Source organism: Dipodomys merriami, unplaced genomic scaffold, assembly GCF_024711535.1.
Source record: "Dipodomys merriami isolate MVZ:Mamm:240054 unplaced genomic scaffold, mDipMer1.0.p SCAF_71, whole genome shotgun sequence".
NCBI classification, from domain to species: domain Eukaryota; kingdom Metazoa; phylum Chordata; class Mammalia; order Rodentia; family Heteromyidae; genus Dipodomys; species Dipodomys merriami.
In genome coordinates, this window is record NW_027206302.1 from 5923641 (window position 1) to 5950433 (window position 26793).

General features: G+C 47.4%; 3 protein-coding genes and 1 pseudogene across 3 annotated transcripts in view; 1 reads left to right on the plus strand and 3 right to left on the minus strand.

Moving 5' to 3' along the window:
- Nucleotides 1-392: 392 nt before the first annotated feature.
- Airim (AFG2 interacting ribosome maturation factor) lies at nucleotides 393-8016 on the minus strand. Its single transcript, XM_070009003.1, has 5 exons — nucleotides 7614-8016; nucleotides 7199-7476; nucleotides 4047-4226; nucleotides 1843-1961; nucleotides 393-1741 (listed from the first exon to the last, which is right to left on the minus strand). The coding sequence occupies exons 2-5, from the start codon at nucleotides 7471-7473 to the stop codon at nucleotides 1704-1706; spliced, it is 612 nt and encodes a 203-aa protein (XP_069865104.1). The 5' UTR covers nucleotides 7474-7476; nucleotides 7614-8016; the 3' UTR covers nucleotides 393-1703.
- A 15-nt stretch (nucleotides 8017-8031) lies between these two features.
- Cdca8 (cell division cycle associated 8) lies at nucleotides 8032-21011 on the plus strand. Its single transcript, XM_070009002.1, has 10 exons — nucleotides 8032-8305; nucleotides 8435-8563; nucleotides 10422-10462; nucleotides 12082-12154; nucleotides 13524-13603; nucleotides 15848-15912; nucleotides 16684-16779; nucleotides 18114-18240; nucleotides 18847-18933; nucleotides 20516-21011. The coding sequence occupies exons 1-10, from the start codon at nucleotides 8212-8214 to the stop codon at nucleotides 20558-20560; spliced, it is 837 nt and encodes a 278-aa protein (XP_069865103.1). The 5' UTR covers nucleotides 8032-8211; the 3' UTR covers nucleotides 20561-21011.
- On the minus strand, nucleotides 8718-8857 carry LOC138818092 (small nucleolar RNA SNORA51; annotated as a pseudogene).
- A 1843-nt stretch (nucleotides 21012-22854) lies between the features above and the next one.
- Epha10 (EPH receptor A10) overlaps nucleotides 22855-26793 on the minus strand; it is a 43127-nt gene continuing 39188 nt past the window's right edge. Inside the window, exons 14-17 of the mRNA XM_070008727.1 lie at nucleotides 26402-26551; nucleotides 25964-26157; nucleotides 25266-25421; nucleotides 22855-25090 (exon numbers count right to left, since the gene is read on the minus strand). Of these exons, the coding sequence (XP_069864828.1) occupies nucleotides 24976-25090; nucleotides 25266-25421; nucleotides 25964-26157; nucleotides 26402-26551 (615 nt within the window). The 3' untranslated portion in view covers nucleotides 22855-24975. The remainder of the gene's footprint in view (nucleotides 25091-25265; nucleotides 25422-25963; nucleotides 26158-26401; nucleotides 26552-26793) is intronic.

Genomic DNA, 26793 nt, shown 5'->3' on the forward strand with positions numbered 1-26793 from the left:
TGTGTACACATAGTATGTAGCCTGGGTCACACTGAAACCATGTCTCAAAAATCTAAGGGTATGGGAAGCAGCTCAGTGGCAGAGCACTTACTTAATATACACAAGGCCCTGGGTACTATTCTCCATATTCAAATTTCTTCTGAGTTAAGTTTATGATAATTTTCCTAATTTCTGAAAGAATATATTGCATCTTACCTAAAAAGTGGACAATGGTGCATTTCTTGTAATATTTCAATTTTTTACAACCTGAATGTATTATCTTTATAGACAGACAGTATGAAGACCTTGGAAAGTATGTGTAAAGTGTAAAATAACAAATAAAACGTAAGATACAAAAGGCATAATAATGCACAAAATTGTATATAATGGCATATAGTTGTGTTGAGTGTATTTGTGGATATGAAAGATGGCCACGCTATACATAAAATTTCAAAAAAGACAATTTAACCATAACATATTTATTTATTTATTTATTTATTTATTTTGGGTCGGTCGTGGGGCTTGAACTCTGGGCCAGGGCGCTGTCCCTCAGCTCTTCAGCTCAAGGCGAGTGCTCTACTACTTGAGCTACAGCGCCACTTCCGGTTTTCTGGTGGTTTATTGGAGATAGGAGTCTCACAGTCTCTGCTGCCCGGGCTGGCTTTGAACCGCGATCCTCAGATCTCAGCCTCCTAAGTAGCTAGGATTACAGGCGTGAGCCACCAGCGCCCGGCTAACCTATTTATTTTTCTTTTGGGAATGAACTTTGAAAGGATATCAAGATGACTCTGATGGAATATTATATTGTTCTACATTTACATTTTTCCTATACTTTTTAAACATAAGAAAAACACAAAGCCATTTTTATTTTGAAAACTATCCTTATTCTGGGAGTCTCATTCCCAGTTACTAGCCCTTACTAACAGCTCCCTCAGTTTTCATAAGGATTCATGCTGCACGATCTCCCCCTGGTGGCAGGTTCTGGAAAAAGACATTGACTTCATAGTCTTGAGATTGCTCAAACATTTTAAAACATTTTCCACCAACATCACTTTCTCCTTTCGTTTGTATGTGAGGAATGAACTTAGGGTCTCATACAAGCCAAATATGCACTCTACAACTGAACTACATCCTCATTTCAATCATCATGGAGTCAGATACTGTCAAAAACAAAACTAGGACCTGGTATCAACTAGACACAATGTTTCAGATGATGCTAGGGGCTCCCTACCATTTTGGGCCTTATAGGAGACAGACACTCCTGTTTTCTTCCATCATCTTCCCTGCCCCTCAGAAGAGGACACAGTGGCTATGTAACCCTCATCCATGACCTGGCAGGGAGAAGCTTCAGAGACATCTACCAGTAACTGTCCCCAAGACCCAGTCCTGGGCTTTTTAGAATTCTTTTTTTTTTTTTTTTTTTTTTGGCCAGTCCTGAGGCTTGAACTCAAGGACTGGACACTGTTCCTGAGCTTCTTTTGCTCAAGGCTAGCTCTCTATCACTTGAGCCACAGTGCCCCTACAGGCTCTTCTGTTTATATGGTACTGAGAAATCGAACCCAGGGCTTCATGCATGCTAGGCAAGCACTCTACCACTAAGCCACATTCCCAGCAGCATTGATATTTTTAACACACCAAGCTGTTACACTGTTTCTTTAGAAGAATGTGACAACACCAGACTTCATTTGTGGGGCTCCAGGCTGCCAGATAAACATACAGTTTCCTTACTCCTTCAGGAAGAAGGAAACAGTCAATAGGGTATCTGTAATAGAAAGAAAAAAAAATTAACAGGTCACCTTGCCAGAGAACACAAAACATCAGACTTAAGGAAAGGAGATAGGAAGGAATGAACAAAACTGGTACCTTGTACAAGGTCCTGGTGCTCGTGTTCTGAAATTTGGTCCCAGGCCTTAGGCAATGCTTGGATGCCTGCCAAGTCTTCCCAATGGATTGAGGAGAGGAGGTTCTTTCTCTTCAAGTACTTTTTGGGAAGTTAAGGACTGCTCAAAAAGAAAATGAAGCCAGGCACCAGTGGCTCATACCTATAATCCTAGCTACTCAGGAGGCTGAGATCTGAGGATCACGGTTCAAAGCCAGCCTGGGCAAGAAAGTCCATGAGACTCTTCTCTCCAATAAACCACCAAAAAACTGGAAATGGTGCTGTGGTAGAGAGCTAGCCTTGAGCTGAAGAACTGAGGGACAGCACCCAGGCCCAGAATTCAAGCCCCACAGTGAAAAGAAGAGGAGGGGGGGAGGAGAAGGGGGAAGGGGAGGGGGAGGGGGAAAGAGAAGGAAGAGGAAGAAAAGGAAAATGAAGAGCCAGGTGTAAGGGGCTCACACCTGTACTACTAGATACTTCAGGAGTCTGAGATCTGAGCATCACAGTTCGAAGTGAGCCGTGGCAGGAAATTCTGTGAGATTCATCTCTTATTAATCACTAAAAAGCTGGAAGTGGAGCTGTGGATCAGCTTTTGCCTTGAGCAAAAAAGCTTAAGGACAGCACCAAGTCCTTGAGTTCAAGCCCCAAGACTGGCACTGGGGGAAAAAAAAAGAAGAAAAGAAAATCTATTGCAGGAAGGAAGTACCCTGGTGAGAGTAATGGGAAGCTGCAAAGTTAAAGTGTGATCACCATTATACTTTACCATGTGACAAGATCAACCTGGACTACAAGTATTTCCTGAGCAGCTCTAGTGACACAGTTCTATGCTACTAGGGAAGAAAAACCCAGCCTTTCTGTGAAACCTATAGAACCAGAAACTGAAAAGAAAGGTGAGGTAAAAGATAAAACTCAGTGATGGTTCCAAGATGAATACATTCACTTTAGAAGAGAGCAGAACATTCCAGCTGGTAGGAGACACAGAAGCAAAGGCACTGGGAACGGGGAAGCATGGGAGGATAGACAAAGCAAGCCTTCCAGGGCAACTGACATGTAAAAAAGGTGTGTGAGCCAGAACACAGAGCACACACAAGACCAAGATAAGAATCCTGAGCCTTTGCCTACTAGTGACAGAAGCCACTGATAATTCTGTACAAAGTGCCTGGTCACTACTGGACTTTCTGAAGACAAATGAACAACTGTCATTAGTTGGAAACACACAAAGATATTGTTGAGAAGCTACCCATGATTAAGAATCCATGTGAAGCCAGGTACCAGAGGCTCACTCCTGTAATACTTTTGGGGAAATATTACTTGGAAGGCTGAGAGCAAGCAGGGTTGCAGTTCAAGGCCAGTCAGGGCAGAAAAGTTCACAAGACTCACAAAAATAATCTTTGCTCCAATGTCACTTCCTCCCAATACCTGCTCTTACCATTCTATTTTAAACCAAACATTACATCCCCACTTTATTTTTTTCCATAGAACATATTGCTACCAAACACGTTTTTTTGTTTTTGTTTTGTCGGTGTGGCACTTGAACTCTGGGCCTGGATGCTGTCCCTCAGCTCTTCAGCTCAAGGAAAGTGCTATACCAATTGAGCCATAGCACCACTTTCAGCTTTATCTGTTTATGTGGTGCAGAGGAATTGAATCTAGGGCATCATGCATGCAAGGCAAGCACTCTACCACTGAGCCGCCATCCCAGCCCTATTTTCTTTTTCTTAATGTCCATCTCTCAACACCTTTATTAATGCCTAGCAGGTAAACTTTGAGGCAAGATTATTATTTAAAAAAAAAAAAAGAATGCAGAAGGAATCCAAGTTCAGGAACAAAAGAGACTCAAATCATTAAGTTTTCTTTTTTTTTTTGGTCGGTCGTGGGGCCTGAACTCTGGGCCTGGGCGCTGTCCCTCAGCTCTTCAGCTCAAGGCTAGCACTCTACCACTTGAGCTACAGTGTCACTTCTGGTTTTCTGGTGGTTTATTGGAGATAGGAGTCTCAGGGTCTCTCCTGCCCGGGCTGGCTTTGAACCGCGATCCTCAGATCTCAGCCTCCTGAGTAGCTAGGATTACAGGCGTGAGCCACCAGCGCCCGGCTTCAAATCATTAAGTTTTCTATCTTGTGAAACTGAAAGTAAAAAAGGACTTCTTAGAACAGCTCTGGGCACTACCTGAAATGGACATAAAGGATATGAATTCCGATAATGTCTCTCGATATCTTGCAGCCGTTCCAACATGTCAGCCACAGAAGGGCTCACAGCTGAAGGCTGCAGGACAGCATCAATACCCACTGTGTGTGCGTGTTGCTCGTAAGTCTGGAACACTTGCTCCACATGATTGCTGACAGTGTCACGCACCTTAAGAAGGGTGGCTCTGGGGGAAAGATTACAACATTAAGCAGCATCATGGCAGAGGTAGGTGAGTTTCTTCACCCTGGCACTACTGGTATTTGGGATAGGATAGCTGTGTTGCGGCGGGCTATCCTGTGCAATGCAGGATGTTTAACAGAATACCCAGCTTCAACCTACTAGGTGACCAGAGTAAGCCATGTCCTCTTCAAATTATGATAATAATGTCCATATCATGACCAGATGCCCCTCACAGAAAAATCACTCCCAACTGAGACCATGCTCTAAAGAGATAGGTAGTAGTACCTTGGAGGTAGAGGGAGCTCAGGAATTGACAATTGAGGGCTGGGAATGAGACTTAGTGGTAGAGTGCTTGCCTAGCATGCATGAAGCCCTGGGTTCAATTCCTCAGCACCACATACATAGAAAAAGCCGGAAGTGGTGCTGTGACTCAAGTGGTAGAGTGCTAGCTTTGAGCAAAAAGAAGTTCAGGGACAGTGCCCTAGGCCCTGAGTTCAAGCCCCAGGGCTGGGGGGAAAACAAAGAAAATTGAGGCATCCAGTGGCTCATACCTGTAATCCTAGCTACTCAGGAAGCTGAGATCTGAGGATCATGGTTGAATCCAGCCTGGGCAAGAAAGTCCGGAGACTCTTATCTCAAGAAAGTACTCAGTGGGGCTGGGAAGGTAGCTCACTGGTAGAGTGCTTGCCTTGCATGCCTGAGGCCCTGGATTTGATTCCTCACCACCACATAAGTAAAAAGAAAAAAGCCAGAAGTGGTGCTGTGGCTCAAGTGGTAGAGCGCTCACCTAGAGCTGAAGAGCTGAGGGACAGCACCCAGGCCCAGAGTTCAGGTCCCATGATCGGACCTCCCCAAAACAAGAAAAAAGAAAGAAAGTACTCAGAAAAAGCCAGAAGTGGCTCTGTGGCTCAAGTGGTAGAGCCCTAGCCTTGAGCACAGAGAAGCTCAGGGACAGCACCCAGACCCAGGGGTTCAAGCCCAAGACCAGCAAAACAAAATAAAAACAAATTTTAAAAAAGAAGAACTAATTTAAAGATAGAGAAGCTAGCTGGGCCCTGGTGGCTCACATCATAATCCCAGTTACTCAGGAAGCTAAGATCTTGGGATTGCACTTTGAAGCCAGTTGGAGCAAGAAAGTCTGAGACTCTTATCTCCAATTTATCACCAGAAAACTAGAAGGAGAGCTGTGCCTTAAAGTGGTAGAGCACCAGCCTTAAGCAAAAAGAGTTCAGCTAAGGGAAAACACATAAACCCTGAATTCAAGCCCCAGGATCAACAACAACAACAAAACAAAAAGAAAGAAAGAAGGGAAGAAAGAAAACAAAAGAAAGAAAGAAAGAAAGAAAGAAAGGAAGGAAGGAAGGAAGGAAAGAAAAGAAAGAAAGAAAGGGAGGAAGGGAGGAAGGGAGGAAGGGAGAGAGGGAGGGAAGGGGCTCTGGGAAGGTGGCTCAGTGGTAGAGCGCTTGCCTTGCATGCCTGAGGCCCTGGGTTCGATTCCTCAGCACCACATAAGCAAAAAGAAAAAAGCCAGAAGTGGTACTGTGGCTCAAGTGGTAGAGTGCTAGCCTTGAGCTGAAGAGCTGAGGGACAGCGCCCAGGCCCAGAGTTCAGGCCCCACGACCGGACCCCCCCCCCCAAAAAAAAAAGAAAGGAAAGAAGGAAGGAAGGAAGGTAGAAAGGAAGGAAGGAAGGAAGGAAGGAAAAGGAAGATGGAGAAGCTAAAAAAGTGGTGATTCTCAAAGATAAAGCCCAGATGCCAAAGAAAGTAAGGATCAAGGAAGCTATCTGGGGCTGCCATTAAACTGTAAAGCGAGAGGAAATGCTCACTTATGCCAAGAAAACTGAAGCAACAAACCAATATGCAAAAAAGGAGGCCATGGACAGCACCCAAACTGGCAAAAAAAAAAGTATACAATTAGTGGATCTCCACATTTTAGCAAAATCATGAACCATCACTGCCATATAATTCCAGAACATTTCCATCTTCCCCCAAAGAAATCCTGCATTCACTCAATAGTATTCATTCTGCCATTCTCCTCTTCCCCTAAACACCTATTTTCTTCATTCTTTGTTGTGCGTGTATGTGTTCTAGGATCTGAATTCAGGATCTCACACTTGTTAAGCAGGTGCTCTACCACTTGAACCATGACTCTAGACTCTTATCCTTTTGATACAGGGTCTCCCTTACACAGATCAGGCTAATCTCAAGCACATAATCCTCTTGCTTCAGCCTCCCCAAAGCTGGGATTATAGGTGAGTACCACACTGCTCTCAATTTACTTCCTTTTTATCTCTTTGGATTGGTCTATGCTGAGTATTTCATAGAAATAGAATAATACAAAATGTGGGTGTCTGGTTTCTTTTGCATAGCATCACATTTTTAAGTTTTATATATGGGGTGGCATATATCAGTATTTAATTTCTTTTTTATAATTGGTAACATATTTCTTTGTTTGAACTTACCATCTATTTTTTTTTAAATCTTCTACCAAAGAAAGCTATAGAGGTGGACTAATCCTTCTCTGTTTTTGCAATTTACCTTAACCCCTTACCCCACCCCTGACTACCATGCTTGGCTTCTGACAAGAGAATGGTAGCTGATGGCTCTTTTTGGTGTGTGTGGGGGGGGGAGGGCAGGGGTCGGTCATGGGGCTTGAACTCAGGGACTTGGTGCTGTCCCTGAGCTCCTATTCTAGTGCTCTACCACTTTGAGCCACAGTACCACTTCAGGTTTTTTGGTGGTTAATTGGAGAGAAGAGTCTCTCAGACTTTCCTGCTCGGGCTGGCTTTGAAACGCAATCCTCAGACCTCAGCTTTCTGTGTGGCTAGTATTACAAGCGTTGGCCACCAGCCGCCCATCTGGCTGATAGCTTTTGACAGAGGTCCCACAGCAACGTAAGGATAGGAAGGAGAACTACTTTTAAGACACTTAGGTTTAAGATCTTTCCTTCAAGAGGAAGCGCCCAGGAACCTTACAGTCTTTGGGCTAGCTGGTCCAGGACGATGTCCCCGGAGGCCAGCTGCTGTTGCCGGAGGCGCTCCTGCAAGTCCGGGAAGGCCCGAAGCGCCGGCACGTCCTCGAAGCGCAGGCGGTGCGCGGCCTGCATCTGCTCCGCCAGGTTGCTGAGCGAGATCAGCAGGGGCTGGCAGTCCTGCACGGTGCCCTGCCACAAGCCCTGCTGCTCCTCCACCGCGGGGAAGCACTTCCTCAGGGCCTCCTGCACAGCAAGCAAAGGCTGTGCTTGAGGCATCTTCTGTTGGAAAAAGTAAAACAACAACAAATAGGGTCGGGGGGCCAGGGCGGTAGGGGAGGTACCCGTTCCCACCCCGTGGGGGGTCTCCAGACCCGTCAGCCGGGAACCCGGGCTGGGCGTCGTCTGGGGCGGCCCACCTCAGGAACCGAGCCTTCCAACGCAGATCCTCTGCGATCGCTTCTCACTGCGGATTTTCAGGGGCCCCGCCTGGTCTTCCTCAGAGCCCGGGTCTCGTCTCCTTTCCTGAAAGTTGCCCACGCCCGCTCCCTCAGAAAAACTTGAAGCTAAGGAAGCCAAGGAAGCCACCAGAAACAGCACGCAGCCTCGCACGCTCTCCTAGGCGCAAGCTCAAAAGCGACTATCAGTTGGGGGGGGCGGGGGGAGAGAAATATGACGTAAAGCCGCAAAGGCGTCTGGGTGCTGTAGTCCTCCTCAAGGATTGGCTGCCTGAGGAGAAAGGGAGGAGCTTCCTTGTGATTGGATGCTGTCCTAAGACGGCGAGTGCTCATTCGCCAACTGGTGGCAATGAAGTTTGAATCGGACGGCGGTTAACCGCGGAGCCGCTGCTTCTCTGCGGCGTCGGTGAGAGTCGGTTCTTCCAGAGCTTTGGGTCAGGAAAAAGCCAAGACTCCCACGGACGACTGCCGTCTTCCCTCTCCGTCCCGCGCAGCTCCTTGGTTTTCTCCTCCCTGCCTCCGCCGTGGATCCTTGAGGCTGGGCCTCCGCCCGACCGCCATGGCTCCCCGGAAGCGTAACAGTCGGGCGACCAAGACCAACTCGTTGCGGAGCCGAAAACTCGCCTCCTTCCTCAAGGACTTCGATCGCGAAGGTGAGGAGCGGGCGCGGGCTCCTGGCCGCCGCGGCTCCCCGGGGCCGTGCGGGGCGCAGCGGGTGGGGCGCGCCGGCGAGGCCGACTCACACGCCCTCCCGCCCCCCGGGGCCTGTGTCTCTTTGGCAGTGCAAGTACGAATGAAGCAGATCGAGGCCGACCGGCAGAACCTCCTCAAGGAGGTGGACAACCTCTACAACATCGAGATCCTGCGGCTCCCCCGGGCGCTGCGCGACATGAACTGGCTCGAGTACTTCGGTAAGAGCTGCTAGAGGCCCCGCTCCTTCACCCTGCACACACGCACGCACGCACGCACGCACACACACCACCTCGCCTACTTCGGCTTGTAGCCCAACTGTAGTTCCCTTGGTGGCCTTCAGAAAGGACTCGCTCGGATGTCCCCTTCTCCTCCGCCTGTCTCCCCATTCACGATATTCACAAGGCCCAGAGCCTGGCTGAGGCGCATAGGGGGTGGTTTTACTTTGTCTCCTCTTTCTATGTGGTCCGTGTAGGAACTGATCGTTAGCACCTGTGGTAAGCAGCAAGAAGATAAATGAGGGCTAAGCTCACTTATGGATCACCTGCTGCTCCCTCCCTCTCCCCTTTTTATTTTTCCCCCACAAAGGCACTTAACTGTCATCTAGTCCCTGACTGTTTTCTCTGAAAACAGTTTTAGGTTTCTTGAGTCAGAGGGTTCTCTGCTCCTCTTTGCTGTTACAGTTCCAAAACAAGTATAGTGAATGGAGTGTCTTCCAATAAAATTTTGTGTACGGACACTCTGAAATGTTCATTTCCACAGGTTAGGAACTACTACTTGTGTGTGTATTATGTTCATCCATTTACAAATGACTGAATAAATGGTTTGTTCACGAATGACTTGTTAAAATATTCAAGGAAATGCAGATACTGTCTACTGTTACCCTTAATTTCTCATTTTCCTAATTAGTAATGGTCCTGTGTGTTGCTTTCTTCCTAGATAGCAATGCAAATTACGCTTACAAAGAATTTAATAGTTGTGGGGGCGTGCGTGCGTGCGTGCGTGCGTGCGTGCGTGCGTGCGTGCGTGCGTGCAAGCAAGCACAGGTACCCGGCTCACATTCCTGTCCTGGGGCTTGAACTCAGGGCCTGAGCTTTTTTGCTCAAGGCTAGTACTCTACCACCTGACCTACAGCTCCACCTCTGGATTTTTTTTTTTTTTTTGGTAGTTAATTGGCTTTCAGGCTAGCAGGCTTTGATCTCCCCTTCTGGGTAGCTAGAATTATAGGTGTGAGCCACCAGTTTAATGGTTCCTTTTTATTGGTACTAGCAAACAAACTCAGGGGCTCAAGTACACCAGACAAATCTATATGCTCATTTCTAAAAAAGTTGAACATGTGTCAGTGACAATGTTACTTCTGGAATTAATTATATACAATTACAGGTATGTGTTTAGACTTGTCTTACAAAAGAGATAGACTGCAGTACTGCCTCAGTGAGTTTCTTACGCCAGATGGGCATGCCACCAAATGTTTTGTATTAGCATTAATTTTATCTTTAACAAGTTAATGTACTTGTTTTAAAATGACAAGAATAAGGCATAGAGGTTACTGTGCTCTTGGTCTCATAAGCTACTTAGTAGCAGAGGATTCATGAGCTCCAGGCATTCTGTTTGTAAAGCTTGAGATCTTAATTCTGTCATAAAGGATACCGTGAGGGTTTCTAGCAAGATCTGATCTAAGGTTTTATCCTACATTTAAATCTCACAGAGCACTTTTCCTTTAAGAGGGGGAGGAATCAAGCTTGGAAAGAGATTAAATTGTGATGTTCTTTCATTGTTAGACCTAGGGCTTAATCCTATCTAGCTTTAGAAAGGTAACCTATTATCCCAGTTTCTTGGGAGGCTGAGATCTAAGGACTGTAGTTCAAAGCCAGCTTGAGCAGAAAAGACTCTTAGGTCCAGTTAACCAGCCAAAAACAAACAAACAAAAAAAACCCAAAAGCAGAAGTGGAGGTATGGCTCAAGTGGTAGCACTTTGAGTGAAAAAGCCGAGTGTGAGGCCCTGAATTCAAGCCCCAGTACTGGCACACAAAAAAGGTTTATTATTCAAATCTGATAGTAACTAATTTTTTTTTTAAGCCCTTGGAGGAAACAAGCAGGCCCTGGAAGAGGCAGCAACAGTAAGTTACTTTTCTTTAATTTTTGAGTTTAGACTTTAGTCATAAAATCCATCCATTGGGCTGTATGCTGTAGAAGAAGTTTCATCATGCCAAGCTCCAGTGGCTTCACTCCTGTAATCCTAGCTACATAGGAGGCTGAGATATGAAGATCATGGTTAGAAGCCAGCCAGGGCAGAAAAGTACTCATGAGACTCTTACTCCAATTAACCGTTCAAAAAAATGGAAGTGGAGCTGTGACTCAACTGGCAGATAGCTAGCCTTGAACACAAAGAGGATCAAGGACAGGGCTAAGTTAAGCCCCAAGACTGACAAAAAAAAAGTTTCATCAGAGGACATTTTTTGTGTCAGCTGAAAAATATGATTATGTCAAACACTGAGGACATGAAGTCCAAATGAGTCCAAGTCTATTCCTGTTTATAACAAAGCCCTTCCAACCTTGCCCAAGTTTAGGTTGATAAGGTAACTTCTGGAAAGTCTCTGGGTAACTACTGGATGAGACACATGTAAAGACTCTGTTTTGCAATAGCAAAAAAGTATTGATCACAAATTCATTGTGATATCACACAGTGGTATATAATAGAAAACAAATTAACTGCAATCATAAATAAGGATCAGACAGCTGGGTAAGGTAGCACATGGCTGTAATTTGAGCCAGAAGCATCTTGAACTTGAGAAAAAACTGGGCTATGTGATAGGTTTGAGGCCAGACTGGGTTCCATAGTGAGATCCTATCTCAACAAAGGTGGGAAAAAGGATGGTTTAGTGGTAGAATGCTTGCCTAGCATGCATGAAGTCCTGGGTTTGATTCTTTAGTACCACATAAACAACAAAAGACCAGAAGTGGTGTTGTGGCTCAAGTGGTAGAATGCTAGCCTTGAGCACAGAGAGGCTCAAAGATAGTGCCCAGGCCCTGAGTTCAAGCCCCCGGACTGGCAAAAAAAAAGGAAAACAAACCCAAGCACAGTGGGTCATACTATGTAGGAGGCTATATAGGAGGCTAAGACCAGGAGGTTCACAGTTCAGGATAGCCCTGGCAAAAAAAAAAAGTTCATGAAACACCATTTTAACAGAAAAAGCTGGGCATAGTAGCATACACCTTCCATCCCAGCTACGGTAGGAAGCAGGATAGGAGTATATTGGTCCAGGTGAAAATAAGATTATAACTTGAAAATACCAAAAGCAAAAAGGGCTGGATACATGGTGGCTTCAGCAGTAGAGCACCTGCCTAACAAACATGAAGACCTTAATTCAGAACCCAGTACTGGAAAGGCCATGTGTGTGTGCACGCGCGTGTGCGCACACACACACAGACACACACGTATGTATATGTGAACAAATTCATATTTATGTAAACTTTCTTTTGAGGAAGTGGAATGATAGTGGTTACTGCTGAGGAATGACCAGTCATCTTTAGGGGAGACAAAGTGGAGAAGGAGTAGCTAGATACAAGTTATTACCACTGTTCTAGATCTTGGGCTGTGCTAGGTTTATGGAAAGTTCACTATTTTGTGTTATTAACATTCAACTTTTTGTCACATATATGATGTGGTTTTCAATTTGTATTTCATCTTGATAAATTCTTTGATGAACTTTGTACTTTGTGGCTGTGTTTTTCACAGGCTGATGTGGATATCACAGAAATAAACAAACTAACAGCAGAAGCTATTCAGACACCTCTGAAATCTTCTAGAAGTAAGTACTGGTTACTTTTTGTTTTGTTTTTCATGGTTTTTTTCATGGTCTAGTCATGCAACTTGTAATCCTCCTATCTCTGCCTCCCAAGTAAGTGACAGGCATCACACAGCTTTTGTGAGTATTCTTCAAAACCCCTTATTGAACAGAGAGAGCTAAGGTCCTGGGAGTTTTTAAAACTCCTCAGGCAGGGCCTTATTTGGTGCATTGTCTCTTCCAAGAATGTCTGTCTTAAGCTTATAAATCCAAAAAATGTGATTTTGGTCACTACGTTCAGTTAATTATATGTAAGACTGATGCTAACCAAACTTCTAAGACAGATATGTGGGCTAAAGGATAGGAAAAGAGCTAGCATTATTGCCTGCTTACTTTCCTTCAAGTAAAAATGGTTAGCAAGTTTCAGAGAGGTATTAAAGTAGAGTTCATGCCAACTGAAACTCCCTGATATCATCAGAGAACTTTCTCAGCATATAATCCATGTGACTCAGAGCAGTAATTATATATATAGTATTTACTATCATATATGTAAATCTAATGTGTACCACACTCTGAGGAATACTTAAAGGAAAGTTGTATAGGAAGCCAGGTTGTAACTGATGAGAATGGAATCAGGCCAAGATAAATGAGATATAGATGGAACACCACTGTGAATACATTACTCCATGCATCTGACAGATGGGTCAGGACAGCCCTGACCAATGGCCTGGATGTGAGGGCTGTCCTTCAGGGTACCATCTTCTTTGATCAGGGCCAGAATCCCTGTCCACCTCTAGTTCTGATTCGCCCTTCATCAGTGTTGCCCTATAGAGTGAAGAAAACATGGTGGGGGTTTTGCTTTCTTAGTGTCCTGCTCCCTGAAGTGAAAATAGAATGGAACTAGAGTTCCTCAGCCATATACTTACAATCTGTTGGGTCACTTGGAGACATTTCTGTATTTTGATAATATTTGTTTCTCTTCTGGTTCATCAGTTTTGCTTACTTCATAGTAGGGAAAAGATCTTTTAATGTCACTCTTTGGAACCGAACACATCAGGGCCAATATTAACAAATGATTAAAATTATTTTTGTACCTCACTGATCAGTAGACTTCAGCTATATGGTAAACTTAGGATCATAGGCCTGAGCCACCAGTGCCTGGCTTTTAAATTTTTCCCTGGTGTACTACTAGGTCTTGTACTTAGGGCCTCAAGATGTTTCTTAGGTTTTTTACTCATGGCTGATGCTCTAACACTTGAGCCACATCTGCAAGCCCCTGAGTCTATTTGATTGTAGCCTAAGATTATGTGAATTCAAGTCCTTATGAGAAATGTGAATGCCTGAGAGTTTATTCTCATCAGAAATAACATGCTGTTAAAACTGTTTCTTATAGAACAGAAAGTAGTACAAGTGGATGAAATGATAGCGGAGGAAGAAGATGAAAATAAACATAAAAATCTTCAAACTACCAGGGTAAGTAGGAGTTCAGATTAAGGTATGAGGGCTGGCAGGAGACAAGCAAATACAAAAACATGTGGAACACAGTGCTGCCTTCCCAGAGCTTACAGCTTGGGAAGTTTGCACTGTGAGTGCAAGAAACCATTTGACATGGTGCAGAATGTGTGGAACACAGAAGAGGAAGCCAGCCAGCCTTCCCTCCCCATAGGATATAGCCAGTCCTTTCACAGTGTGAGACTAAATAAAGGGCAAGAGGCCAGGCATCGATGGCTCATGCCTAATAATCCTAGCTACCCATGAGGCTGAGAACTGAGGATCTTGGTTCAAAGCCAGCCCAGGCAGAAAACTCTGTCTCTTATCTCCATTTAGCCAGCAGAAAACCAGAAGTGACCCCATGGTTCAAAGTGGTAGAGTGTTAGCCTTGAGCAGAGGAGTTCAGAGACATTGCTCAGGCCCTGAGTTCAGTCCCCATGACCACCAAAAAGAAAGGGTAAAAGTTCCGGAACAATCTAGAAAGGTGTCCAGTAAAACAATAGGAAGACTCTGGATGGTGGTGGCTCATGCCTGTAATCCTATCTACTCTGGAGGCTGAGATCTGAGAACCACAGTTTAAAACCAACATGGGCAGAAAAGTCCACAAGACTCTCTATCTCCAGTTGACCATCAAAAAAAAAAAAAAAAAAAAAAAGCCAGGCTGGACACCAGTGGCTCACACCTGTAATCCTAGCTACTTAGGAGGCTGAGATTTGAGGATCATGGTTCAAAGCCAGCCCGGGCAGGAAAATCCATGCCTCTCATCTCCCATAAACACCAGAAAACCGGAAGTGGTGTTATGGCTCCAGTCGTAGAGTGCTTGCCCTGAGCTGAAGAGCTGAGGGACAGCACCCAAGCCCAGAGTTTAAGCCCCACAGCTGACACACACAAAAAAGCCAGAAGTGGAGGTGTGACTCAAGTAGTAGCACCAGCCTTGTGGGAAAAAGCCAAATAAGAGCACAAGGCCCGAGTGCCAGGCTTGGAAGTTTCTTTTCTATTGGATAGGTAATGGTAAGGATATCCGATAGATATTTCAGAGCAGTATTCAGGATAAATGGAAGAGAGGAAAACAAGACAAGAGCACCAGTTAGGTAGAACTGAAGTGTTCATTTTTTTTATAAAAAGAGTGTCATCAGTATAAGAAGGAGGAATAAGATGGTTTCTAGGTTAAATAGCTGCCATCCAGTGAAACATAGGGCCCAGGAGGCAAGTGGCTGTGTAGGGTAAGGGAGAACAGATACCAATTCCTTGACATGCTAGGTTAAGTAAAGTACCTTTCTAGGACATCTGAGCTAGACAGAAGTACTGCATGGAACTTAGGAAGAAGGAAGAGATTAAAACATACACTGACCTCCAGATCCATAGGTGCTTGTCCAGGGATGAAGGAGGAAAAGGCTCTGCTAGGAGAAGGAAGGGAGTCTGCAATGGGCTCTGGAGGGAAGGGAAAAGGGCTCTGGAGGCAGACTGCCAAGGGACTTCCAGCTGGATTAGGCTTGGGAAGCAAGGGAAGAAAGAATTACCAAGAGATGAGTGATTCTTTCCAGATATTTTCAGGAATCAAAAAGGTGAGGACTACGGAGGGTTTGTTGGCTTGGGCACGTGGGGTGCCCTGAGTGACCTCCACAGCAGCAAAGTCATGGAAACAAGCCAGGCTGCAATCAGTTCAAGAGAGATTTTCCATTAATCTTGGCCTAAATCCCCTATTTAGAAGAAACAGCCTCGTATAAGATCCTAGCTGAAGCCAGGCGCTGGTGGCTCACGCCTGTAATCCTAGCTACTCAGGAGGCTGAGATCTGAAGATCGCGGTTCAAAGCCAGCCAGGCAGGAGAGACCGTGAGACTCCTATCTCCAATAAAACCACCAGAAAACCAGAAGTGGCGCTGTAGCTCAAGTGGTAGAGCGCTCGCCTTGAGCTGAAGAGCTGAGGGACAGCGCCCAGGCCCAGAGTTCAAGCCCCACGGCCGACCAAAAAAAAAAAAAAAGGTCCTAGCTGATTGAAGGACCTTTCTTGTTGAGACAGGGTCTTGCTATGTAGCCGATCCTCCTACCTCAGTGTCCCAAATGCTGGGATTCCCGGTGTGTTCCACTATGCCTAGCTAAGATGGACCTTCTGTTCAATATTAATTTCCCTTTTTAAGGCCACCATCCCTTCCCAGTTCTCCCTAATCCTCCTTACCTTTCCCCCTTGCTGGGCTTTGTGTGATCTCAGTTTGATTGTGACTTTAGGTCAAGAAGTGTCCACCATCCAAGAAGAGAACCCAGTCCATACAAGGAATAGGCAGAAGCAAAAGGTAATGGTTTTTCCAAAGTCAGATGTGTTATGTTACTTGGTTTAACTGGAGAACTCTGTTCATCATGGCAGAAATCAAGTCAAAGGGGCTTTGATGGCTGATATATGCGTGGAGTTTACATGGAATCAAGTATCCAAGCTAGAGGGGTCTCTAGAAATGGGTTAAACTAAAATCTTTTCCAGTTCTGCTGACATTCTCTATCTTCCTCCTCCATTGTATTTTTAAAATGCCAACAGGAAGAGGGGGGCTCAGAACATATAGTTAGCTGCATATTATGCTTAGTTGCCTGACAGTATTGTTAAGAGCCCCAGAATCAGTTACAAAGGCTATTACCTGCCCATAATTAGTTCCTTGACATGTTCTTGCTGTGAATCATTAGGAGAAGGGGGAACCACTTGGTAGAGTAGGCTTGGAGGTGCAAGTCTGTAGAGGAGGGGAGTCCTCCCACCCCTGAGCAGAGGCAACAGGCTGTTAACCAGCTGCCCTGGGAGAGGACTGTGATGCCAGCCAGGGAGTTTTTGCATTGTCAAGAAGGTACTGAGGTGGTACAGGAAGCATGCTACCTGGGTTCAAGTCAAGTTCCTCTTTTGGGCTGTGTGATCTTGGACAAGTTCTTTAAATGCCACATGCATGAGTTTCTGCATCTGGGAGGATAGTATAATAGTCACATTCTTCTAGGATGGCAAGGAGAGTTGCATGACTGGGCACAGGTTATCCAGAGTAGCATGGGACATGTGAGTTGACATACTCTGTGGCTGTTCTTACCTACAGGTCAAGCTATAACAACACTGTAACCCCAGCTGTGGGCAGACTAGAGTTATCTATGGTGAAACCAACCCCACTCCTGACACCCAGGTTTGACTCTAGGTGAGTTCTGTACCAGCACTCAAGAGTGTGTAGGAAATGCTCTCAAGTCCTTGGTCAGGGAAGCCTTGGAACATGGCAGCTGTCTGGGCTTTCCAGTGCTTGCCTCTTCTCTGAGTGGCTGTTCACCCATTTTTTTTTTCCTTTTTTTTGGGGGGGGGTCCGGTCGTGGAGCCTGAGCTCTGGGCCTGGGCACTGTCCCTCAGCTCTTCAGCTCAAGGCTAGGGCTCTACCACTTGAGCTACAGTGCCACTTCCGGCTTTTTTCTTATGTGGTGCTGAGGAATCGAACCCAGGGCCTCAGGCATGCAAGGCAAGCGCTCTACCACTGAGCCAACTTCCCAGCCCCTCACCCATTTTCAACAGCAAATGATAGGTGTGGGCACACGTGCAAATTAGGCATACACTCGCTGGTACTGGAGCTTGTACTCCAGACTGGCACACTTATTCAGCTTTTTCCATCCATGGATGGTGCTCTACCACTTGTGGCTTTTGCAAATGATGGTTTATCTCCTAAGAGAATATTCTGCATCTAACACCTTGGAGGCCTCTACATGACTCCCTTGGTCTGCTCTTTTTTTTTTGAAGCTGTGTAGGAGGAAATTTGCTGGTACCTTTTTTGAGAGCAACGTGAACAAGTATGATTACAGCATAAGTTAATGCCTTCATGAGGCTGGCTGACTAAATAGGAAACACCGTGTAGCCCTTAAAAAGAACATCTCCAGCAGGTTCCAGAGACGCATGTACTCTTTTATCCCACTTGCTTTATCCATGTGGAAAGTTTGGGGAAATAGATAAGGGATTAAGAGTGGTTACCTTGGGGGTAGTGGAGCAAGAAGTAGTTATATAGTGAGGAAAACTTACTTTCCACTTTTATTTCCTACTTACTAATTTTTGGGTAAACATGTAGCAAAAGACATTTCTGGGGATACAAGTAGCAGCATTTTCACTGTATAGAGGTTAGTTGGGAATTGCACAATCATCCTCCTTTGACCTGGGAAATGTCTCTTAGTGGAAGCATTGAGCCACTATTGGAGGCACATTAACTAGTTTATTTCTGGTTCTGGATGGGTGGGTGACTGGCATCCGTACAGTTTTGGTCCTAAAACTAGCATGCATGAATATTTGCTGGATGTATATTTGATCATTATAATCTTTCTCCAGCTGTGTTTAGTCATTACTGCTTTAAAAATGTTTTCCCTACATTTAAAATTTGCCATTTAGAAATGTGGGATTTGAAAACTACAGCTTGAGACCAGATGGGGGGTGGAAGGGCTCATCATGGTTGGCGTCACTGAGTCTGCCAAGCCATCCTCACAGAGATTTTCCACTTCGCAGGGTCTTCAAGACCCCGGGCCTCCGCACTCCAGCAGCCAGAGAACAGATTTACCACATCTCGGCCAATGGCAGCCCTCTTGCTGACAGCAAAGAAATCTCCCTCACTGTGCCAGTGGCTGGTGGTGCGGTAAGTCTTGTTCCAGGGAGCCAGGCCACAGCACACTGCCCAGTGAAGCATTTCTCTTCCCTGGGCTATCATCCCACTCTCTCCCTCACAGCCCTTTCAGTGAGGGGGGCAGTGTCCCACTCTCACTCAACAGTCCCTTCAGTGGGGTGGGGCCTGATCTCCACATATCCACAGGACTCAACTCCATTTCCTGTCCCAGGCTGGGAGGACACTTGCCCAGATCTGCCTCTGTTCACCAGCTGCTACTGAGGACAGCAGGCCCCAGTGGTAACCTCTATGACACAGTGCAAAAACAGCAACAGTAAAGGGAGCCAGAAGAGAGCACTGTGAGGTGTGCATTTGGTCCAAAAAGGGCAGCAAAAGCTGTTCCTTCTGCTCTGCAAAGCTGAGGGATTCTGAGCAGGTTGAGTGTGGTTTCTGTGCACTGTGAAGAGCGAGGAATTGCTGAGCTGCGTTTCCATGGGATCAGGGCTGTGATCTGCATAGTGCTCTAACTGGTGATCCAGTACCAAGATAGCACTGATGGTGCAAACGCCTCTCCTGCCTGCATCACCACTTCTCTACCCTGAAGGATGTGCCATTCAACCCATTCTCTCCTCCATACAGAGTATGCGGTTATTGGCCAGTGACTTGCAAAAGATGGATATTACAGAGCTGGATCCGGAGGCCATAGGAAACATTAAGAAGCTCTCAGTAAGTCTCATAGTTACTTATCTCTACATATCAGAATCTCCAGGATCTTTCTTGGTTTAGTATCTCTTTTCCTTTTTTTCCTTTTTTTGTGGTAATGGGGTTTGGACCTTGCCATCTGCTAGGCTTTTTTTGTGGTAATGGGGTTTGGACCTTGCCATTTGCTAGGCTTGCGCTCTACTACTTAAGTTTTTACTCTATTACTGCTCTGCTACTGCTTGCTTTTTATTTTGGAGATGGGATTTAGTGGACTTTTTTCGCCTGCACTGGCCTCAAACTGTAGTACTCTAGATTTTTTTTTTTTTTTGGGGTCCGGTCGTGGGGCCTGAACTCTGGGCTTGGACGCTGTCCCTCAGCTCTTCAGCTCAAGGCTAGCGCTCTACCACTTGAGCCACAGCGCCACTTCCAGCTTTTTTTCTTTTTGCATATGTGGTGCTGAGGAATCGAACCCAGGCCTCAGGTATGCAAGGCAAGTGCTCTACCACTGAGCCACCTTCCCAGCCCTAGCTTAACTTTCTTTAGTTCTGTGATTTACGTATGGACCAGTACTTGCCACTGCTGTTGAGTCTGAGCTCTGCCTCAGTGAAGCAGTCATGTTGAAGAGTCCAGGAAAGAGTAGGACAACCAGGCTGCAGCTGGTGACGCTAGCAGCAGCAGGAGTTAGGGACTCACTCCAGCATCCCCTGGCTCTGCAGCTCAGCACTCATTTCTCTTACACATCTCAGTCCTCCCTCCTAGCACATAATCTTTTAGCTCTTGGTTCTCTTCTATTTTCATTGATTTGTATGTCATTTGGGGAGCCTCACTCCAGCCTGAACTATATTGTCCAGCTCCAATATTGTTTGGTTTCCTGCCTTAAATTCTTGAGAGGAAGAGTTTAATTGGCTCAGCTCTGATGTGATAAACCTCCCTGATCCAGTCAGTCTTGGGTATGGAGAAGAGTACTTTATAGGCATGATGCATAGCCTGCCCTATGACCCCACAGTCTGTGAAAGGTACACTCTAAAGAGGTATGGGTGAAGGTAGATTCTAAAACACTCAGATCTCTCTCTCCCCATCTCCCTCCTCCTCTCCCCTTTTTCTTCCCCTTCTCTCCTGGTAACAGTTGTTTGCACTACTGTTCTTAATATTCTTTTTTTTTTTTGTCGGTCGTGGGGCTTGAACTCTGGGCCTGGGCGCTGTCCTTCAGCTCTTCAGCTCAAGGCGAGCGCTCTACCACTTGAGCTACAGCGCCACTTCCGGTTTTCTGGTGGTTTATTGGAGATAGGAGTCTCACGGTCTCTCCTGCCCGGGCTGGCTTTGAACCGCGATCCTCAGATCTCAGCCTCCTGAGTAGTTAGGATTACAGGCGTGAGCCACCAGCGCCCGGCTTGTTCTTAATATTCTTGATACTTCCACTGTCTCATTCATGATTTTTCTCCTTTGTTCAGATGAAAAACTGATTTTCAGAAGGATTAATTAATGTGTAATACAATGAATAGAGGATATGGTTCCCATGGACTCATGCTTAGGTTGACTGAGTAGCTGGCTGGAAAAGCATGCCAGGTGCCATTTCCCTTGAATGACCCAAATGTCCCCTTTTCAGAACCGTCTCTACCAAATCTGCAACAACCTGGGGACCCACCGATGAGAAGACAGCAGAGCCGGAGGGTACAGAGTGACACCCCAGCAGCAGCACGTGCAGGTCTCCCCTTCCTCCTCCTACCGAGAAAGTTCAAAATGAGTCTGGAGCTCTTTCACCTGCTTTGCCCAGTAGTTCTGTCAAGTTGCTCTGGAAGTGCTTCATTTTTATCCCTCCTTGGCAATGAGCAAAAATTGCCCTGGAGGCAGCTTCCCTGCCTGCACCTCTGTCTGTAGTCTAGGGTCTTAGGTGACCTCCCAGGCCTGTGGACTGCAGAGCACCTCCTGTGGGGAGCCCTTCTCCTTGGGAAACACTGGGCCTGGTGATCTCAGTTCTGTATTTTTAATTCAGTCCTGTAGAATTTGAGTTGTTTTCAAGTTCTATCTTTATGAGACTTTTATACATAGTTTTTCTGAGTAATGTTGTACACTGAAAGATACCTATTTCAAATAAATCTTGGTTTGTTTTTAAATCAATATTCAGACTGTCCCCACATCTCTGGTTGTGCTATGTGCTATGGGAGGGGGGGCTGTTTTGATGCTGAATCTATTGGAGTGGGGGGTCATTGGACAGCTACTGTCCTTGGGTAGTATATAACCTTTTCTACAGGCAAAATCTCTGACATCTAAAATGTGTCTTAACATCAGTAACCTCAGCCCTAAGCAGATTCCCACACACTTTTTTGTTTTTGGTCCATCATGGGTCTTGAACTGGGCACTGTCCTTGACCCTCTTTGTGCTGAAGGCTAGCACTCTGCCACTTGAGCCACAGCACCACTTTTGGTTTTTGAGTGGTTAATTGGAGATATGAGTCTCATGGGGACTTTTCTGTCCAGGGTTAACTTAGAACCACAATCCTCAGATCTCAGCCTCCTGAGTAGCTAGTATTACTGGCGTGAACCACCATCACCCAGCTCCCCCACACTTTATTCAGGATCTAGAATTTACATGGGAGGGGACACAGTCTCCAATATCTATAGTAAACTTGTAGAGTGAAATCTCAAGACAAAGCCAAGCGTAGAGGATTTCTCGGCAGTCACACTTCTCCAGTCTCTAGGCCCAGATCTCTGCCTCCTAGAACTACTACTACTACAAAATGACCCACATGAAACTCTTCAAAGAAGACAGCCTGAGGTCGTGACAGCTTCTCCAGGAGAGGCTCTCTGGCAATCCTTTAGCCCAGGGACAGCTGGAAGAAAGGTTTGTTACTACAAGGCGGTCACCTGACCTGTGGTTGTCACATACCTGAGCTCCCGCCTTCCTTTGGGCAGTGTTGAGAACACCCTGACATCAAGGCAACACTTAGGACCCACCTGCTTTATCCAGAGTCTTCCAGCCTTCCATTCACACCACTGCCTAAGAAAACCCAGTTGTAGGAAAGCATAGTATACAGCAAGTGCTTAATTGATGCCTGTGACTGAGATGGAGCAGGCCTTCATGCTATAAAATGGACTGGCTTAGAAGGTGAAGAGTTCCCCATCCCAGGACTTTAAGCATGGGTTGGACTGTCACAGGACTGGACGTTGCAAAGATACAGGGAAAAGATGGCAGCCGAAGAGTTCTGAGCAGATCCTCAGCTCTTAGAAGGATCCAACCCTGCCAACACCTTACCTTGGATTTCCAAGTCCAGAGCTAAGATAAACACCTATTGGGTAAGCCACCCAACTTCAGGTCCTTTGTTACAGTAGTGCTAGCAATCTAATGCAACCACTGATCACATTCAGACCGACAGCCCCTCTTTCGTCTCTTCCACCACAGTTATTCTGTATTTAACACCTAAATTCACATTTTCTTGGGCTGCATGGTCTAATTCCTTCCTAGTCTCTCCCTTCCACTGCTGCTTGCGTTCTGGTTCCTGCACTCCTCCATCCAGCTACCTCTAATGTTGAAGTTTCCCCAGGGGTCTTCACTATATGCTGGCCGTGGTTTCAGATCCCACCTGTACATAAAGCTGTTGTACGTTTGTGTTCCAAGCTCCAGACCCCGAGTCCAACTGTGTCCTGAACATCTCTGCTTACATGTCCCCACACACCTCAAATGCATGTGCAAATCCCAGCTCATTTCTTTCCAATCTCAGGAAGGCACTTCCTCACCTAGGGTACCCAGCATGACTTATGCCCCCTGACCACACTGTGCCATCATTTCCTAGATGGCAGTGTTTTTCATGGTCAGAGCAGGGTTGATCTACCTCCACACAGGGATCTGAGATGCACTTTCATACCTTACTGCCAAGCTGCTTAATGCTTAAACAACTGCCACTCAAAGAAGCACTAGATCACAGACAAGTTTTTATTTGTCCTCCATATAGAACCAAGAAATAGAAAAACTCCCGAATTACTCAAGGGACCCACCTCCCCCACCAGCTCCCTCCCTCCCTGGGTGGGCTCAGATGGGTCATGCTGAGGGTTGTGGGCTACCTCTGGTCCAGTGAACAAGTTCCATATAAAAATAAATTTGTGAAGGGCTCTCGGAGACCCATTACCCTGCCTCCCGCTGGTGCCGGTGCTGGGCTGGGGCCTCACTCCTCATTGGAGGAGAGACCTACCCTGAACACCGAAGTTCTGCCCACATAGCCAGTGCCCCCCTCCCCCCTCCCTCAGAACAGCTCGGGGAGGAGAGAACTTTGACCTTAAGAGAATGACCCAAGATGAGGCTGGAGATGGGGATGCGGTTTCTACCACCCAGGACAGGGCACTGGTCCAGGCATCCCTGGAGGGGGTGCTGAAGGAAGAGCCTGGAGGGAACCTGTCAAAGGTGGGAGTGATGTCCCAGTACCCCCAAAGTTACTGAGCTGGGGCAGGTGTTCAGTGGAGTGGTTAGCCAAGAGTAGAGGAGACTCCTAGGAGGAAGGAGCCGCTGCTATCAGGGTGCAGCCAAAGGCACCACTGGGAGTCACCTCCACTATGGGGTGCTCCTCAAAGATGAGCTGCACCATCCAACCCTGGGTTCTTTTCCAGCTAGCACCTGCTGGGACTCCTCTTGTCCTATGCTGCCTACCTTAGCCTGCTGAAAACCACCCACACCAAAGAACCCTCATCTCAGACCCTGTGTCAATTATATTCAGCTAAGAAACCTTTCAGGATATCCCTGGATTCCTCACACTGTGAGTGTCCAGCTGCCCTGAGTGGTCCTGGGTGGGTGGCCCTGGGTGCTAGCAGGAGGGCACCATATATTACTTCCTGGTACTTGAGCTCATTTCCCCATTGAGGGTAAGTGGGTTTTTTCATCCCACAAGGCCAAACTGCAGCAGCCATTGTCACCAGTGACATGAACAAACCTGGCTCCTGTGGCCCTGTCTAGATCCAGCCACCTGCCTGCCCTCCTATGAAAGCCCTGGCCTTGAGATCGCCACTGCCAGGGCCCTTCCAGACGGACACTTGTAGAGTCGGTCCAGCCTGACTGCTCCTGCCAGGGCTCTACAGAAGTCACAGGAGGAGGGGCTCTGAGGATGCATGGTGCCCAGGGGCAGAGCTAGTCAGAGGAATCACCTCTAGATTATCCACTGGGCAGCCCCAGGAAAGATTGTGGGTGCTGAGCCAGCCTCCTCTCTAGACTGGGGTCTGACCCCAGCTTTGGCTGTAAGCTCCATGGGCTCTGTTTTCTCCAGGGTCCTTGGGGAGCAGGGGCTAGACAGCCTGTTAAAAGAGAGATCTGAGTGTCCTCTTTACTAGCCCCCCCAATCTGAAAAGCAAAGCTCTTGGGTCCGTACGGAGAAGACTCAGCCCCTCAAACTCTTCTGTGTCAGTTCACCTCTCATGGGGCCCTAGGGGAGGAGCACCAGGGCTTTGTATAGTCCACTCAGGACCCTGGCTGGCCTTCATCCTGAACTGTCAGCCCAAGAGAGGGAACTCCTGAGTGTCAGACTTGAAGTCTAGCCCTTGCGCTCAGAACATCTGCCTGCCAGAGCCTTAGTTATTAGTCCAGACAGACCCCAGCCAAGGCACAGGGACCCTGCTCCTAGGGACCCTGATCCTCTGGCCCAGCCTCCCATACCTGGGCTACCAGGCAGCTACAATCACTGCCAGGTCAAATGGATGTCCCTCCGGGACCCCTGCTGTCTGACTGCCAATAGATCTGTGAAGCAAGGGGGAACATCCATCCAGGCCAGTGGGTATGGAAGATAGATGGGCATGAGCCCGGGCAGTTGAAATAATGTCTTCTCTCCTCATCATTGCTCAGCTATGTCCCTGAGACCCTGACATTCCTTTTGCTATGATCTTGGGGGTCCTCTCCAGGAACTGGATCTCTTCCAGGGGCACTAGGTTAGCCAGGTGTTCAGAGGGGAAAATGAAATGAGGAGACCTCATGACCCCAAACCAGCTAGGAGCCCAAGAGGAGGAAGGAAGCCCTCCCCTCCCCGAGGTGGAGAACAGCTGCAGGGTTGTTGGGCAGGGTTGAAGCCTGCCGTGGAAGAGTTGGGGGGCCTCACACCTGCACCCCCTGGCCCTGCAGTTGCAGCACTCGAGCCCGCAGGGCGCTGATCCCGCTCAGAAGGGCCTCTCGATGTTCCGCTGAGGAGATGCCCAGGCTCACCAGGTCCCTGGAACAAGGGCTGGTCAGGCCTAGCTAGCCCAGCCCATTGTTCTGCTCCTCCCATGGAGTCCCCTGGCCCTCCCTCCCCTTCTGTGCACAGGGCAGCACTAGTACCAGGAGAGGCAGGGCCAGGCCCCTGGGTTCCCTACGTCCCAGTCTTGACCCTGGCTCCTCAGACTCACTGGGCAGTCATCTCAGCCACAGCCTCCAGGCTCCCATAGCCAGCTGCAGCAAAGCTGTCCTTGTAGCGGCACAGGTCCAAAGCCTCTAGCCAGGCGCCCACAGAGCCAAAGGAAGGGAAGGTGGAGAAGGCACGGTCTGCCAGAGGGGTGGGAGGCCTGGGGAGCAGAGGAGCTGAGGTCAGACAATGGCCAGGGTCTGGTACCCAGACCTGGTCACTCTCCTGAGGAGAAGCTGTGAGAAAGCACAAGGGGGAAAGGAAGGAGATCGAAGCCCTGGGAGAGGCCTAGCTGACATGGAGCACTGTGAAGTTCCAGAGGAGATGAGTTAGGATATTCAAAAGGAGAAAACTGAATCTTAAAGACACTGAGGGTATCTGGGACAGCCAGGCCCCACACGCCTAGGACACAGGTGTGGCAGGTGATGCCTATTTAGAACAACTAACCTTCACTTCACTGAACTCACTTATTAGAACTACAGATTTGTTGGGATGATGATAAATATGTATTTTTCAGCCCATGGTCATTATACACAGGCTATGTGGGGCAAAATCCAAGACAAAGATGGCTGGGATAATGCTAAGCAGTGTGCAGGTGTAGTGAGCAGGTGGTGGTTGTGTCAGGGACACTGGGAAAACCATTAAGTGGACAGATGAAAGGGTGGCTCTATGTGGGACAACTGGAGATTGGTGAGAATGTACCTGGGAGAGGTGGTGGTGACACCTTTCGAGGGTTCTGGGTCTTGCCCCATCTTGCTCAGGATGCTGTGGATCTGGGAGAATCTAGGCCGCTCACCTGGGTCTTTCTGCCAGCAGTCAAGCATCAGTCGGTGCAAAGGGGAGGGGCAGTTCCTGGGGGGCGGCAGCCGGAAGCCATCCTCCACAGCCTTGATCACCTGAGCCACAGGGATGGGGAAAGATAGAGGGGGGAGGGACAGGTACAAGGGGGGGGCAGGGCTTCAGATCAGATCCCCTTGCACACACACTATCCCAAAGAGGATTCCGATTGTGTCCAAGCAGATGACAGAGAAGACAGACTTGGAGCTAGGTCAAGGGTTAATGGGAAGAGGTCAGGGAGCTGGAATCTGAGGTCAGAGGGTAAGATCAGAAGACAAGAATCTGGAGTCACCCGTCACTCACGTCTTGGCCAGACATGTCCCAGTAGGGCCGCTCCCCAAAGGCCATCACCTCCCACATGACAACACCAAAGCTCCACACGTCACTGGCAGAGCTGAAGTGGCCAAACTGGAGTGTTTCAGGGGCGGCCCAGAGGGCTGGACTCCGGCCACTCTGTGGGTGCATAGGCAGATTAGGTCAGAAAGGAATGAAGTCATACCCAGGCCATCCCACCCCACTTCCAGCCCTATTTGTCTTCCCAGGCAACCCCTGGTCAGTATCCCTGAGCTGACCACAGGATGGATGGTTCCCCAGAGTATTTCAGGACCACAGAGGTAGATAGACAGGGCAGGGAGCAACTCTGACAGCAGGGAAGGGCAGGGGTGGGGGGGGGATAGAGCCTCCTTCCCCAACAG

Excerpts from the sequence above, each read along its gene's own strand:
- Cdca8 (XM_070009002.1), top strand. The coding sequence starts at position 8,212 with ATGGCTCCCCGGAAGCGTAACAGTCGGGCGACCAAGACCAACTCGTTG. Across the intron at positions 10,463-12,081 it reads CCCTGGAAGAGGCAGCAACA|GCTGATGTGGATATCACAGA; the intron begins GTAAGTTACTTT and ends TGTTTTTCACAG. Across the intron at positions 15,913-16,683 it reads GGAATAGGCAGAAGCAAAAG|GTCAAGCTATAACAACACTG; the intron begins GTAATGGTTTTT and ends TCTTACCTACAG.
- Airim (XM_070009003.1), bottom strand. The coding sequence starts at position 7,473 with ATGCCTCAAGCACAGCCTTTGCTTGCTGTGCAGGAGGCCCTGAGGAAG. Across the intron at positions 4,227-7,198 it reads GACCAGCTAGCCCAAAGACT|AGCCACCCTTCTTAAGGTGC; the intron begins GTAAGGTTCCTG and ends TCTTTCCCCCAG. Across the intron at positions 1,742-1,842 it reads GCACCAGGACCTTGTACAAG|ATACCCTATTGACTGTTTCC; the intron begins GTACCAGTTTTG and ends TTTCTATTACAG.